Source organism: Lycorma delicatula, chromosome 12 (genome assembly GCF_047948215.1).
Source record: "Lycorma delicatula isolate Av1 chromosome 12, ASM4794821v1, whole genome shotgun sequence".
Classification (NCBI taxonomy): Eukaryota; Metazoa; Arthropoda; class Insecta; order Hemiptera; family Fulgoridae; genus Lycorma; species Lycorma delicatula.
The window spans coordinates 69,127,853-69,145,507 of record NC_134466.1 but is presented as its reverse complement, the minus strand read 5'-3'; the positions used below and the strand labels follow the sequence as shown (position 1 = coordinate 69,145,507).

Below are 17,655 nucleotides of genomic sequence, written 5' to 3'. Positions count from 1 at the left end.
CCTCGGCTGTTTAGTAGGCACAACTTATAATCGCTTCGGTTAACGTTTTAACAGATTGATTCTTGTAAGAATACGTTCGAAACTACGTTCGATGATGACCGATTGACGGTCAACCGAATACGGCATTCTCGAGTTGAAATTTTTGGGTCCTCCGCTAAACTGTTTATTTCGAGCTCGACGTTTGATTCTTGCTTGAAAATCGTAGTCTGATTTCTAATCGACCGGTATCCCAGTATCTTCAAACGTTTTTACTACCGCGCAGATGGTTACACTACAGAGGATGAATTTATAATTTTATAAATTTTCTAAATTTCATTTGAGAAACATCGCTCTGACTTTCTTGATAAATCGCGATTTTTTTTGGAGTACATTTAATTATAATTACTTTGATTTACTGTAAACTTCAATCTGTAAAAAAACGTACTTTTTTTGAAGTCGATAATAAAAAAATTTACGAATATATTTTGGTAGGAAGTAAATTTTGGCTCCTCTTAGGTTTAATTATAATCTAAATATTTTACACGATTATAATATTTAATGTATATTTTATAATTTTGTATTTTACACGATTATTATTTAATGTTTTTTATTTTTTATTTAAAAAAATAAATAACTTTAAGAAAACTTAACGTAAACGCTATTTCTCACATGCATTTGCGCTTTCGATATCTTGATTGTGAATTTTTACTTTTCCGTCTACAGCTGTATCGGTACTGCAGCAGCACAGCAATAAAGGTAAAGTGTAGTAGCGTGATCGATCAAAATTTAGAGTGTCTGGGGTTTTTCATATTTTTCACGATCCCTTAACCCAAAAAGACAAAAAAGATTATAGAAAGTTTTGGAAGATGTACGTACGTATGTCGGTCTACGTTTTGATAAATTACAACGGGCTGACTCGTAGAAAATCTTCGAAAATTGATACACGGGACACCCGCGGTATTAAATTTTGTACAAAATTAAAAAAGGTGGTAGAATACTTTTTTTTTTTTTTTTTTTTTTTTTTTTTTTTGTCTTTTGACCAGTCATTTGACCGGTTTGATGCAGCTCTCCAAGATTCCCTATCTAGTGCTAGTCGTTTCATTTCAGTATACCCTCTACATCCTACATCCCCAACAATTTGTTTTACATACTCCAAACGTGGCCTGCCTACACAATTTTTCCCTTCTACCTGTCCTTCCAATATTAAAGCGACTATTCCAGGATGCCTTAGTATGTGGCCTATAAGTCTGTCTCTTCTTTTAACTATATTTTTCCAAATGCTTCTTTCTTCATCTATTTGCCGCAATACCTCTTCATTTGTCACTTTATCCACCCATCTGATTTTTAACATTCTCCTATAGCACCGCATTTCAAAAGCTTCTAATCTTTTCTTCTCAGATACTCCGATTGTCCAAGTTTCACTTCCATATAAAGCGAATACTTTTTACTTTTTGTAATAGCAGTCGTAAAAAAATTGAGGTTTAGTATAATGAAAATACCTATTACGTTATTTAAATAAAATTCCAAAGATTTAAGGCGATCAAATTAAGGGATCGGGGGATATTCGACGATATTTCTTTTTTTTCCCCTGTTTAGCCTCCGGTAATTACCGTTAATACTTAAAAGTTATGAGTGTAAATGAAGTGTAGTCTTGTAAAGTCTCATTCCGACCGTTCCTGAGACGTTTAGTTAATTGAAACCCAACCGCCAAAGACCACCGGTATCCACGATCTAGTATTAAAATCCGTGTAAAAATAACTGACTTTACTAAGGACTTGAACGCTGGAACTCTCGACTTCCAAATCAGCTGATTTGGGAGGACGCGTTCACCACTAGACCGACCCGGTGGGTTCAACGATATTTCTAAACATATTTTACCTCACTCGTATTTAGAATACCTACTGGACAAAAACACTGAATTTCGGTACATTCCGCCTTGACTTGATTTTCGATCCCGCCGGACAAGGGGGCTTACGGTGTCGATATTATTTTTAAATTTTAGTCTGTTAAATAAAATTTAAATCGGGCACTTATTACATCCAATAAACTTTTACCAGCCCAAAATTAAGGGGTCTGGTTGGGATCCCTATAAAATTAAAAAAAAAATTATTTACAGGATTTAAAATACAACGTATTTAGCGTTAACATAACGACACAGCAACGTTTTGAAAAGCGATCCGTCGGACCCAACTTATAATTTCTAATAATCTTTCTAATTATCTTTTTCAAGTTGTAGCTGTTAGTAAAATTTTATAAGAGGTAGCTGTCAAGCGAGGGGAGGTTATCAAACGGGACCTAAATTATATTTAAATACGATAAAATCTTGACGATAAAAAACATCATTCTATTAGGGATGTCAACCGATACTCAAAAGGTTTTACTAAGAATTTTTTTAAAATAAACTTTTAATACTGAATAATTTTTAAGGTGAAAATGTCACTTAACCAAGGGAAGTCGCATCGGGTTAAAATTTTGTTACCGTACATTTTGATGTTTTTCGTAACAGTACTGTAATTAAGTCATTAATATTTCAAAAACCTTGCGGCGTATTTTAAGTAAAAATCTGTTAAGAGCAAACCGAGAAAGTTATACGACCCTTTCCCAGGTTTTTTCTAATCAAATCTAAATGACTTATTCATCACTAATCCCTCGACACGAGACAGTTTTACTGGTAAAAACCCGAAAAAATCTGACGCCCAACGTATATTGATGACAGATTTTACCGACGTTTATCTGTCCGACTTATTTGACTGTAAAAATCATTGAAAATTACTTTACGGAACGATTTTTGTTTTCAGATTAAGTCGAATCGAAATGCAATCGATATTTTATCGATCGATTTAAATAATTTTTTTAATTTTTACCACAACCGTTAGCAGATAGGCTAAACTACAATTATTTTCGTGCATTATAATAGTTATCGCATCCAAAGCGGGCTCATACATATGTTAAATATTTGTAATTACCTTATTTTGCTACTAGACCGATAATTTTCGGTACAATTAATATACCCATCAGTAAATAATTTCTCCACTTTAAAAAAATAATTTTTATAATAAACAAAACCTTAAAATTCATTATTTTTAAAACCGATAGAAACATAGTATACAAATCGACTAAAACTTACAAGAAGGACGGCAATGGATTTGAAAAATTTGTTCTTACTTTAAAACGGTTAACTGCTACATGAAATGTACTAATAAAGTTTACTGTATGCTTTTTATCTACAAACAGAACGTAAATTTTTATTTTTAATATAAAGGTGGACATATCGACATAATTTTAAATACGGATACAAAATTTCAGATTTCTTAGTTCAATAGTTTGTCAAAATATAGAAAATTTTGCAACATAGGAAGAACGACTGTGCCGAATTCAATAATAAACTCAAAGATCATTTGTCGACTACGTCATAAGTTATCTGTTGTTATTTATCGCTTCACGGTATTTGAATTATTAAAAATGTTTAAGTAAATTCTGAAGGTTTAGATTAAAAATTTACATTCACACATTCGTTCTTTAATTTTATTACTGTAATTAAATTTATTCCAAAAAATTACAATGAAATTGTAAACCGTACGGTAAGAGTCTCGTAGATAAATAACATTTCTTCCGCTCAAAAAACAAAATTTGCTGTAATATAAATAAAATTGTTTTTAACAAAACGATCCTAGTATCAAAAAAGGTAAGACACTACCATTTCTATTAGCAAAATTTGTTATAAAGTTAGAATTTTGTTTAAAAAAAATATATGTAATAGACAATAGGTATTCAATAATAGATAATACACAATGTTTGAGCGTTCCATATAGTAAGAAAAAAAATAATAAAAATTTGTTACAAAACTCTTACCGACCCGATTTCATTTATTAATCAACGAATAATCATAAGAATTGTATTATTTCTGTAAACGGGATATGTTGTATTACGTATAAATGAAATCTGGCCGGTAAGAGTTTTGTAACAAATTTTTCTATTTTTTTCTTATTGTACGGAACGCTTAAACATTTATCTATTATTGTATATATATATATATGTACTTAACACGTATTTTTTAAAACAAAATTTTAAATTAATAACACATTTTGATAATAGAAATGTAGTGTCTTACCTTTTTTTATATCGGTATCATTTTGTTAAAAACGGTTTTATTTATATTACAGAAATTTCTGTTTTTTGAGCGGAAGAAATGATATCTGCGACACTTACGGTACGGTTTACAATTTCATTGTATTATTTTTTGGATATCACTGCGTTTTATTAGATTGTTCATTTATTATTTTTTTTATGAGTAACTGATTGTCATTTTATGGATTTATTATTCAAATTTATCGCCTTTCTAAAACATTTTTTTTTTTTTTTTAATTTTACGGCCAATTTTTTTTGTCGATAGTCATTTCGTACCTTTTTCACTATTTTTCCTTTTTTGAGAAAACTAGTATAATGACCTTCACGAATCGAAGATCCGTAAATGTAATATTGCACTTATTACTTTGTAAGTGTAACCCTCGATTTTTATCGAATCCGTGTACACACTTTTTATATTATTATTAAATGAATTTTTTCTTAATTCACCATCGATTAGTTTAAATAATTCTAATTGAAGAATAAAAATTTTACCGATCGAATTTATTTCTGTTTTATGCAACAAATCTTTGTTGCCGTAATCGCAACACTTTCCTACCGTTTGTGTTTTTTTGTTTTTATTAGCAGCTAAATCTCTTGTAAACTAATACTTTTTTTAATGAAGTGATGGGAATTAAAAAAATTGTTTCATCTTCAGTACCTTCATTTACATAAAAACATATACTATTAAAACGAGCTGTAGTATATTTTCTTTTAAATTTTATTATTTCAAAAGTACATTATCAAGTTTTTGTACGCTACCTAGTACTATCAAGTAGTGCTACCTAGCGGCGCGATTCCTAGTCATCTTTAAAAAAAATTACATATACGAGTCCAGCGGTTTATAAAATGGAAAAAAAAAATACAAAATTCGAGTTATTTTTTTAAAAAGTATTCTGGTACTTACGTATTAACGCCACCGCAGCTACAGCTTTATTTAAAAGAAAGTAGTCAATCTGATTTCGGTGAAAAATAGGCTGAAACTCCTGTATCAGGATCAATAAAATTGCATTTATGATTAACTTTAGAATGTAGGAATCCTTCTATTTCTATTCTATTTGTTTAGTAACCTTTCCAACTGTCAGAATAAATTGTGCTACTATCTGCACGATTTTAATTTCGGGGTAACATGTAAAACTACTAAAAACGAAAAAGAAACAGAACTATTAACGAAACTGCAATAATAACCCCGAATACTCGGAACAAGAAAAACAACCACAATCATCAAGGGCTGAACCTAACCTAATTAATTATTTATTAAATAATCAAAACATTACTGTTGATTAGTCAAGGTTAGCGAGCGTAGGTTAAGTTTGGTTAGATTATATTTTCATGTTTATATCTTTAAATATGTGAAACATATTACTCGACCACAATTATTTTTACGTAAGGGTAGATTGCTCTTTATTTGCGGATTAACGCAACTTCTGCTGCGGTGGCGTTAATACGTAAATACCAGTATTCTTTATCAGAAATCTAATTTAACTGAAACATAATGTTTTCATCCTTATTCTTTAATTTTTTTTCCCATTTTCATTTCACTTTTATGTTAGGTCATGAACCATAAACGTACTTCACCGTGCGGTCTAGTTCTGACTCTTACCGCAGTCCAAAGTTCTAACGAACAGTAATAGATTATCACGAACTTCGTGATAATCTATTACTGTTTAAATTAAAACTCTGCGAGTATTTAGAAAACGCTTAAGAAATTCTTAACGACTGTAAACTTCGATATATTTTATACGATAATAAAAAAACATTTTTGAATTTTATTCGCCAAATTGGTTGACATAATGTAATTAACCTGGAGGAAAAAAGGTATATAAATACATTCCGAATAATACAAGAGAAAACATTTAAAATAAAATAAAATAAAAAACGGGCCGGATGTAAATTTACACGTTATTAAAAAAGATACTTTTATTAAAAAATAAAGAATTGGTAAATAATTTTCTTTTAAATAGTGAAAACGGGCCAATGTTGTTTTTTTTTTTTTGTTATAAATATCTAATAAAAACCTTTTTAAGAAAGATATCAATGTATAATTTCTTAAGCTCATCGATTGTTTTTTTGTAATACGGTAACGACATGATAGACAAACATTAATCGAAAGAAACAATTCCTCCCTCGAATAGCTGTTAAAAAAAAACTGAACAATTAAATAAAATCATCGTGTGCGCTCTAATAGTTCAAAGACGATGAAAAGAATTAAGTAGTACAAGCAAAGAAACCCAGTTTTTTTTTCACATTTCATAGCGACTTAAAGTCGAAGTTGATTAAAACTTACCGAAAAAGGTCCTTTTCTTCGGTCGATTCAATCTTTCATAATTTTCATGCGATATTCAATACTGAAGAAAGAAAGAAAGAAGCAAATCGATTTAAATATAAAATGTACTATAAAGCGTATATTTATATACCGAAATTATCACGTTTAAAATAATTTTAAGTGGTATCAAGCGCCATATTGAAAAGTACGTAGTGAAATTGTACCTAGCATTAACTTCACTAATCTATATAAATGAATGGCTCATTAAATGCGGCTGGATTCTTCCGTTAGCATTTTGTGCCGCTTTAGACCGTTCCAAAACTAAATAATTTCATACTTTGATATGTAGGATAAAATAATGCCGATGTTATATACCTAAACGGTAAAACATCGGATACATACATATTAAACGCACATATGCGCAATCCATCGGATGTAAAACACATTTTTATTTTTTTTATTAACAACAGATGACACGTCCTGGGTTCAATTCCCAGATCAAACTAATTTTTAATTTGTAATCTCATTCGTATTTTATTAAACTAAAGTACACGAAATTTTTAAATAACTCTATAACATGTAGAAAAACATAAATTAAACAGTTCGGATGTTACAGGTAAACATTAAACATGGAAAACGGTCCGTTTGATGACGGTTTATTCACAGAATTTCAAACATGTCCGATCATGGGTAACAAACCTGGAAATCAGCCTGAAGGAAGAGGAAATGTACATTCGATTCAGGTAAGTAAAAATTTCACAAATAAATAAATTAGTTTTAATAATATAATACGTTATCTAAGGTGACCTCTGTTCCCCGGACGTTCAATCAAAAAAATATAGAAAGGGTTAAAACGAGAATAAAATTATCTAATTAAATGTCTCTCCCGCGTTAGATTTTCATACTGAACTGAGGAAGTGCATAACTTAAATAATGCGATAAGAGTAATTATTTATTTCTTGCCGTATACTTATCGCTCCATTTTTATTACATGAGGTAGTACGGGAAGCGTCTAAAGGGCAACAGCCCTTTCGTCTAAAGCGAAAGGGCAACAGGCACAAATTTAGTTTCTTTTTTAGAAAGTAATGATGTTTATCGGCACCCGTAACCGATTAAAAATGAAAGTGTACCTTATGAGGCTGTATTTCATATTTGCAACAGTAAACCGCAGTAAAGAAACTGAGAGCCACTTCCTCCTATTTTACAAAAAAAAAAAACTCGGCACGGAATTATTACTGGGAACGGTCATCACGTTTTTGGAACCAACTGGTATCTTATGTAAAGGGACTAAAATGATTACTCTATATATGTAATATGGGACGTTTAGTTTTATGTAGTTCTATACACAACCCTTCAACAATTTACGGAATCGCTAGCCGAGCAAGGGACAACGCTTAAATATCAACGATAGTCGATGAAAAAACCGATTCGTAAAATTAAACAGAAACAAGATAACTTTTCTTAAACCGATACGATTTCTTTGAAATGAAAAAAAAATATCTAACTATTCTGTCAAAATCTCCGCTGAAAGGCTGCCTTACAGAATAAGTTATCTTATCCTCTAAGACAGCTTTGTTTTAATATACAAAAAGAAATATAGCGTATTTGTTTAGTTAAGGTCGAAAGAAGTAAACGTGTGAGGACGACTCACGACCATCAAATGCAGGTAGATCCGTGCCTAACCGTCTTTACTGGTATTCATCGGCGATGAGAGAGTAAAGCAGAAGGATTTACTTGTACGTTATCGATTACCTATAAATACATCACCGTTGCAACCTTTAGTTGGCGTTCTACAAAAACGTTATCCTGACACGCCGAAAGTCCTCATCTTATAAATTATTGTAAAACCGTACGATGAGAATTTTGTTAATATATTCAACTTTGGCATCACGACCCAGTACCACCGGCTCACGCTTTACAGATTTAATATTGAATAAGGTGCATCCAAGCCCGTTATAAAGATTCAAATACCAGAAACTGTTAAAGCGGTTAGAGGCTTCTTCCTACAGAATCCAGAGCGTTCTGCAGAACACACTTTTGGCAAAAGATTACCCTAGATTTAAAGTTTGGTAGAAGATTCAGGCGGTCAAGGAACTGAAAACATACAATTTTAGGGGAATTGTTTTCGCTCAAAAGTTTGATAAAAATGAATATTTTATAAAAAATTTGTTTCCGATCGTACACCAAATGATTTCAGTCTGACACAAACTATAGGCCTAGGTATAAAAATACAGATTACTGTTTTAAGATAAAGATGTTCTTGGATGTATCGGGTCTCACGAAGGGGATAGGTTTTAAACTGTTAAATCGCTGGATATTCCGGCATAAGATTTATTTTTATTAAGGTTTTTAAATCTTCATAGTATCAATGAACCGAGTATAAAGATTTGTGAACAGAGTGAAACGATTGTCAACAAGTTGTTGCAGTACATTACACGAATTTATATTCATTTATGCGAGTGCATCTCATGAATAGTCGCATACTCGATGTAAAATGCAACATGAACTCCGTAGTTCAGCCTTTCTCTAGCTATGTAAATATGAAAAAGAGGTTAAATTTTACTACTAGTTTATTTAAACCCTCTGTTCTGCCGTACGGCCGATATAAGATAACGAAATAAATACATATTAATATTTCAGGTGATGTTGGGTTTACAGTCAGAAATGATGTTAAGTTTACAAATGAACAAAGTCGATCCAAATGGAAATCAAGATATGCAAAATAATTGCTCCGATCATAACGCTGCTCATTCCGGCAGCATTTATCATTCGCATCCGCAACACAACTTACAAGATCCTAAAAGACACAACAGCATACAACAAGGAGCGGGTGGAGGAACAGGAGGAGGCGGTGGAGGTAAAGAAGGAATCGTTGTAGTCGATATGCAGGACAATATGCCATTAAATCCGGTCGCTTCAGGTAAGAGATTTAATAACATTTAAGGTCATTAACTTACTTTTTTTTAAATCACCTTCGGGTGGTTCCTTCCAGAAGGTATTACTTCAGAGGATGAATGAAAATGATATGAATGAATGTAAATGAGGTATAGTCTTGTACAGTCTCAGGTTGACCGTTCCTGAGATGTATGGTTAATTGAAACCCAACCGCCAAAGAACACCGGTACCTATGATCTAATATTCAAAGCCGCATAAAAGTAACTGCCTTTACTAAGATTTGAACCTTAGAAAAATAAAATTTACTTTTTTAAAACACACTAAACCCAGTATGGTTCTTTTAATCTTGTCTTTTGAAATCTGTCAGATTTGAAATGAAACATGAAAAATCATTTTGCTAACCCTTAATTTAACAAAGAATAACATTTAAAAAAAAGACACGGAAATGTAACGTTTTAAACATTTTTGTACATTATGTTACGTTTCTTAGATTAATTTAATTTGAGTTGTTTTCTCTAAGAGTACATAGCCTGTCCCTATCGTTACAAATGATGATTTCACTCGTAAAGTTGAATATCGTATGCATTTTAGCAGGATCGGCATACTCATATATGCTACTGTATATTCTGCTCGATGAAGATTGGGTAACTAACTTACTCCTCTTTTTTCTTAATAATCCTGGCATGGAATTCTCATTATTCTTCTGAAGAGCTATGTAGTTTTTTGAAGCCACTTCTGAACAGTTTTAGGTCACCCACATTTATGATTATGACGCTCATAACACATCATAAGGTCTAAATCCATTGTCTGTATGAAAGTATAGGTGCAACTAGAAAATGAGAAAATGCATATTAATTACATAGAGAAACTGCTCCATTGAACGTGAAGTAATGCTGTAAAAGTGCAAATATATATATATATATATATCTGCATGTTAGATCGGTATAATACTTCATGTTTAAGTAAATCTGTTCATTCATAAAAATATAAAGCCAAAAGAACAATTATATTTATTGAAATATTAAAATGTATTTTACAATAACTGTTATGGAAATTTCCATTAAATTCTCTTAAATTTTGTGCAAAAATATTTGAATATCAAAATGACATCGACCAAGCTATAAACAATTCAGTATTAAGCAACAATGATGACAAAAAAATTCCATAATTTTCAAATTATGAAAATTATGTTGCAATGGATAAAATATATCAAAGACTGCTTTACAATTTTGAAGGTGAAGAGGTATTTATGATGAGCTTTTAAAGAATACATTGAGAATAAAAATAAACGTAAATAAATAAAAAAGAATTGTAAAAATTGCAGACTTAATCTAAAATGGACCCCGTAAAAAATAAACTGAACGGTATCAAACCTGGGAACAAGGTAACCGATCAGTCAGTCATGCTGGACAAACCCCCTAACCTGAAATAGAGTTAACGTTAGTTATTTAGCAGTGCAGTATTTCTCGAACGTGGTCGAAATGAAAATATTCTTCTTAAGTTATTTTTCATACGAGTATGGAATGAGAAAATGTTCAAAAACTTTCCACTAAAGGTATTTTCAAGAAAAACAAACGCATCGTATACTTTCACTTAGTAAAAGGTAAAAAGTACATTTTTGTCCGGTTTTCAAATGTTTTTTCTGTGATCAAAGATTCTATCGCAAAATATTATATTTCCCACAGAAATTTTTTTTTTCTTTTGGTGTCCGACTGAATATTGTCGCACAGACTTCAAGACAATCCACCATGTTACCTGCATTAAACTATTTACATAATAATTACTGTATGATTTCAAGTGAAATTTTTACATACAACTGTGTATTCACAGTTCTCTAGAAATATTAAAAAGTCTCCAATACTAAAAATCATAAGTCTCTCTTGCGCATCGCATTGATCTCTCAGTACTATGCACAAAGCTCCTGTAAAGATATTCATCAGACACACAGGTGACCTGATTATTCATATCAAAAAAAATAATCGCCACGACAAAATTCTAGTGGTCAGAGACCTAATTTTAAAAGTCTCTTGGGATATTCCTTATGGTTTTCTTGAATCCTAAACACATAGCCAGCATATTCAACCTACTAAACTGCCTGCTACCAAGATTTTTGTAGCAAAAAATATGGAGCAAAGTACAACACGAGTCAAACTTTTTTTGACTTCATATATTCTGTAAATGCTCCTCATAAATATCTCATTAGTGAACGTTACTAAAAACATTAAATACTACTTGATAAACTACTGATATGTACAAATCTCTTATTGTATTAATACACTTTAATAGATTCAAATTAATTGGGATTAAATGAACCTTATTACAACTAAAATAAATTTGTCTCAGGAGGAACCAAAATTAAGTTAAAATTTATTAACTAATATGGATGATCGGCATGATTATCGTATTTACGAACCATGGGTGGATGCAGATTGGGATTTCAGAAAGAGATGATGCAAAAGATTTATTACGTATTCAGATTTTCTATTCTTTATTTAAAACTTTCCTAATGAAGAGCCGTAAAGGTATACATTCTGCACACACAGAACCTGTAATGACACGCATATTTGATTCAATAAAACTATGAATAAAATTAAATTTCTTTTAAATCAATATCTTCAGTTCATTATTGACGTATCTGAAAAAATACATGTTGAATACTTTTAGTCCATGTTCCTCCGACTTGAAATTTTAAAAAGAATACATTTAGAATGCATCAAAACATTAAACTTTATCTCGGATAAGGAGTTAATTTTACAGAGTGTAAAAATACCAAGCCTAATCAGGAACTGAACTCAGAATCTTCTGGATGAAAGGCAGTATTGCTACCGCTCAACCATAATGGAGTTCAACAGTTGTAATATAACATAAAAAATATAATTAATTAATAGAAATAATTATAATAAATACCTTCTAAGATGTTAAGATGTAGACACCATCGACTGAATGTTTCAAATGAAAATTCATATGTCTGAAAAAATAAAATAAAAATACCGTTAAGTCATTTCCAAAAGATATAAAAATAAATTCTTAAAATACCTGCTTGGAGTGCCATATTTTATACAGTAAAATGTGGACAGTAGAAAACGCAGATAAGACTCGAATAGAGACTTTAAAATGCGATATTGTTTAAAATGATGAGGTCATTAGACAAAAAGGAGGGGAAAATTTTGAGGCTGAATCTTATACAGACATGAACAAGGTGATACATCTAGGTTTAATTAGTTCTGAAACTCAGGAATGTGTACAGAACAAAATGTTAGCAGAAGAAAAGGACAGAGTATATAAAACAAATAAATTTTGATGTATGTAAACAATGGAGATTTCACATTTCTTTCTTGAAAATATATATAAAAGAATGTTCATTTCATTACACTAACTTACTAAAATGAAAAACAAATTTTATTAATTATGTTTTGTATTCTTAACTAAATAAACACTTTATTCAGATATAAAATATCTGGTAAAAATTATACATTAGATCAAGAATAGTAGGGTTCACTATTCTGGAAGTAACAAAATAGAAATGCTCCAGGATTTAAACGGAATAATGAAGGAAAACAACATAAAACCTTGAATAGATCCTTTTGCTTAATTGACCCCTTTGCCCACGAATAAAAAAAAAGTGACTCATTAGAAAACAGAACATCTTTCCAGAGTTCTTTGAGCCAGTTTGCAAGTGCTCTGGCCTGCAAGGGCCTTTTTTTACACATTGCTGGTGTTAAAAAGCTGCTTTTTAGCTGGCTAAAGACGAACTTTCCATTCAGCTGCAAGAAGTCAGGATTTAACAGTTGTCACATGTTAATCTGTTCCATTGACTGCTAGTTCTCGATTTAAGTCCACAGCAGATAATTTTGGATCAAGTTTACTTTTTCTCACTAATAACTGATCCTATGTAGCAGTAGTTTTTCTTTTACAGCAACGTTTGCCTTTCCTTTGAAGTGAAATGAACCAGTTTCTTTAAATCGTTTTAAAATAGTATTCACTGTCCCTAGTCCAACACCACATTCAGAAGCTATATGTCATTGTCTGAAAAGAAACAATTTTCGAACGCTTTCTTGGAGCTATGTCCATTATTATACATTATGCACAGAACAAAAAAATGAATTTGATATATATATATATTTATATAAGGACAAAAGTAAAATTTAGCTTTCCACCAGCAGTACAGGATCCAACAATATTTCTTACCTTGTCTTACTGCTTCTCCAATTTTTACATTAAAGCGCTTTCGAGGGTTTCCCTCATTGTCAGTTAATCAGAATTTTTTTTAAAAATGACACATTAAAAACTGTCACACATATTTTAATATGTAGTCAAAAATTAAAAAAAAAAAAAATATTGCCTGTGGCCAGCCACACATACGGTACTGTACAAATTTTACTTAATAATTTATAACGTACTGCTATTTACGGCAGTTTTAATGAGAAAATCATTATCAAATTCTGTCTGCATATTAATCAAGTTGAACTTTTGTGTATATTTGTATATATACTTCTCTAAAATATCTAATTTGTTACTGTTATTATCATATTCTTTTATAATTTCAATTATTTTTAAATTTGTATCTGTGATTGAATGTTTATCAGCTATTACATGGTCAGCAAGATTAGAGAAACCTAACTTATTGTTTTTATAAAATTTAAAGTGTTCTGGAAATGTTGCCCCAAAAGACCTATTATTTTTCCCAATATAAATTTTATTATAATCATTGCATGTTATTTCATAGCCCCACACAAATCATTAGGATCATTACTATTGTTATGAAATTTCAAATGTTTTATTATATGGTTTTACGGATTATATTTTTCATCATTATAAACATTAAACAGATTTTCAAAAATATTATTAGTATAGGAATATTTTATATAAATACAGTCACATTTATTGTTTACGGGTTTCAATGTTGTTGTATTACTAGATTTTAATTTTTGTTTTTTATAAATATTATCAATTAATCAGATGCTATATTCATTTTTTACTGCAATATTTTTTATAATATCTATTTTTCTTTATTATTCTGTGCGTAATGAATCGCTCTATTCAGCATGTTTATAAATATATTAATTTTGTGTGCCCAAGGATGATTCAATCTTCTGTTAATAGTTATTTTACTTCCTGTTGGTTTTTTATGTACAGACAATATAATTTTATTAATTTCTATATTAACATATAAAAAAACTTAATTTTCCTGAATTTATCTGTTTGAAATGTAAATTTTAAATTATTATGATATGAATTAAGATTTTTCAAAATTATAATGCGTTTGTTATTTATAACAGGCTCATAGATTACCAAAATATCATCAATGTAACGAACTCATAATTGAACTTCGTGCGTGTTGGTAATACCATAAACTATTTTATTTTCAAATTCTTGTAAATAAATTTCAGACATAATGGCTGATAAAGGAAATCCCATCTGTAAAGTATTCTCTTGTATGTAAAGTACATTATTAAATTCAAAATAATTTTGTTGCCATATATTCCTAATCATGGTTATATTATCGATAAATTCTGGTTTCTCATTATTATCTTTAAGTTTATTTTTTATTATACAAATAGTTTGATCTATAAGGATATTAGGATAATATGCAGACAGAATTTGATAATGATTTTCTTATCAAAACTGCCATAGACAGCAGTATATTAGCATAAATTACTAAGTAAAATTCATATAGAATTAGTGCAGTACTGTACGTGTGGCTGGCTACAAGCAATATTTTTATTTTAATTTTTGACTACATATTACAACATATGCAACAATCTTTAATGTTTTAATTTTAATGTGTAATTTAACAAAAAAAAATTGATTTCTGATTATTGATGACGGAAACACTCAAAAGTGCTTTTAATGTAAAAACTGGAGAAGCAATAAGATATGGCAGGAAATATTGCTGGATTCTGTACTGATGGTGGAAAGCTAAGTTTTACTTCTATCTTTGATATAATTGGTACAGAGGAAGGTATGGACAAATACAATAAAAAAAGAATTAATTTTGCTAAATTAATAAATATATATATATATTAATTGAATATATATATATATATATATATATGCATGAATGCAAAACATACATACACAATATCTCTAAATTCATGTCAATATCAGGAATAGAATATTTATTAGATGACCTGCCCTATTTGATAACACTAATTTATTATTTGTGTTATTTCTATAATCAAGAAATCTAGTTTTAAAGGATCTATTTGTTTTTTTCTATATAGATACAATCGCAATTGTTACATTTAATCTTATAAATTTAACACAGATTGTTTATTTTAATATAACTACTTTTGTTTTTTAAATATTTTAATATGCGGTTATTAGGTTTGTATGCTGGTTTAAATAACTCAAAGTTTTAGTAATGTCTGCAATGATATTATTAGCATATAAATACTTTATGTACATTTTTTAACTCTATTATGTGTTTTTATGCAATGATTGTATTACTTTAATTAATAATATTATAAAAAACTATCATATTCATTTTCAAACTTTATTTGTTTTATGATGTATATTTACTTATTTAATTTTTCTTTGATGTTATATATGTATGCACCTGATTGTTCTGTTAATCATATTTATATAAGTGTTAATTTTATGAGACCAAGGGTGATTTAATTTTTAATGAATTGTTCAATATTAGTCGTAGGCTTTCTGTACACTGATGTTTCAGTTTGGTTATACTTGTTTATTTCGACATTGTCATCTAAATAATTTAATAATCTATTATTATCTACTTCGAATTTTCATTATAGGAACTTAATTTGTTTAATATTATTGGATTTTCATTGTTTATTACTGGGTTATATAATACGATCATCAACATATAGTGTCTATATTAAAACTTCATGTGTACAAGCAATGCCACACTAATTTACACTCAAAATCCTGTAAATATATTTCTGACATAACTGCTGTTAGTATAAATCCCTTTGGTAAGGTATTTGTTTTTTGAAAATATTTGTTACTAAATTCAAAATAGTTTTTTTGACATATTTCTTATAATACGGAACAGAACGCAAGAATGGCGGGAGTTTCAATATTTCTCCCTATAGATCGCAGAGCCCGGACAATGTCCCTTGCTGCTGTATCTTTCTATTATCGGGTGGATTTCATCGGTTATTTAGTGGCGGTTATAAATTTTAAGTTTTATTTATGGACGGATTTGGTAATTTGAATTCCTATCCGTATGGACCAGCGTGAAATTTATTTACCGGTTCTGACCGTGAGAGACTAAGCTTTTGAGCCTAGTATTCCCGGCGTGATTTCCCTTCAGTCCATCCGCTGAAGTACTTTCGGTACCAGCACCTATGGGCTAGCAGGAGTGCCCCTAACGGAGCCCTAGTTATTTGAAGGGAGAAATGCGGCCTGTTCTCTGGAGGGAGTCACACATGCTGACTAAATGAAATTGTGTTCTCTTCGTGGGACGAAGTGGGGTGTTGTCTAGCTTTTTATAGTTTTAACAAAATTTAATTGCGAAAACGGTCATTTTCACGGCCGGAATTGTCGCGCGGTTTCCATTTATAGGTTAAGCGATATAACCTATAAATGGTTACATATCGTAACCATGATATATAACCATCATAACCATGATATATCAAACCAGGTTATCGTAAACCTGGTTTGTCATTTTTTGATTCTTGTACCGCCTCTTCACGGTGGTTCGTTTAATATGGCATGAGGCCGTTTTCTTATACCCTGTGGAGTATGGTCCTCTCGGGAGATGTCTCCGAGATGGCCGTGTTCGGACACGGCCGCTATTTCTTATAATAGTAACGATACCTTTAATAAATTTCAAATCTTCTTGGCTACTTTTTAATTTATTTTTTATTATTTCTACGGTATGGTTTACACACTATGATGCATGTTAGTTGTGTCATAACTAACAATTCTAATGTGTTTATTTACATTTAAACCTAAAACTATTGCGTAATTTCATTTTTTCCTAAGAATTTTGCCTATTATTTTGGGTATAATATAATATAGGGCAGAATTAAGATCGATCAAAGATCGCATTGAGATGTTTAATTTATGAATTTCTGGTAGTCCAGTTAACTTGGAGCAATCGGTTCAAAAGGATACAAACTAGAATTGTGTTATTAGTTTATTAGGAAATTTTGTATTTTTAGTTTTTTGGATATCGTATCTGATAATATTATGTAATTGTTCCTTATCTGTAGGATTCATTCTATTGGAAATTATTTCAGAATCTACAATATTAATAATAATATTATTATTCATAATAATGTTAATTTTATTATTATCATTTAAGTTCAAACTAAACGCATTAGTTCATTAAATCAGTGTAATGAAAAATTAGAATAATTTTTTTTGTATAAAATTTATTTTTATTTGAATTATTATAACTATTAACATATTCTTTCCAA

At 30.1% G+C, this 17,655-nt stretch overlaps 1 protein-coding gene across 1 annotated transcript in view; it reads left to right on the top strand.

Moving 5' to 3' along the window:
* The window catches only part of LOC142333417 (uncharacterized), a 32,221-nt gene that overhangs the window by 3,639 nt on the left and 10,927 nt on the right, over positions 1–17,655 (top strand). The window contains exons 2-3 of the mRNA XM_075380477.1: positions 6,987–7,113; positions 9,011–9,290. Of these exons, the coding sequence (XP_075236592.1) occupies positions 7,000–7,113; positions 9,011–9,290 (394 nt within the window). The 5' untranslated portion in view covers positions 6,987–6,999. The remainder of the gene's footprint in view (positions 1–6,986; positions 7,114–9,010; positions 9,291–17,655) is intronic.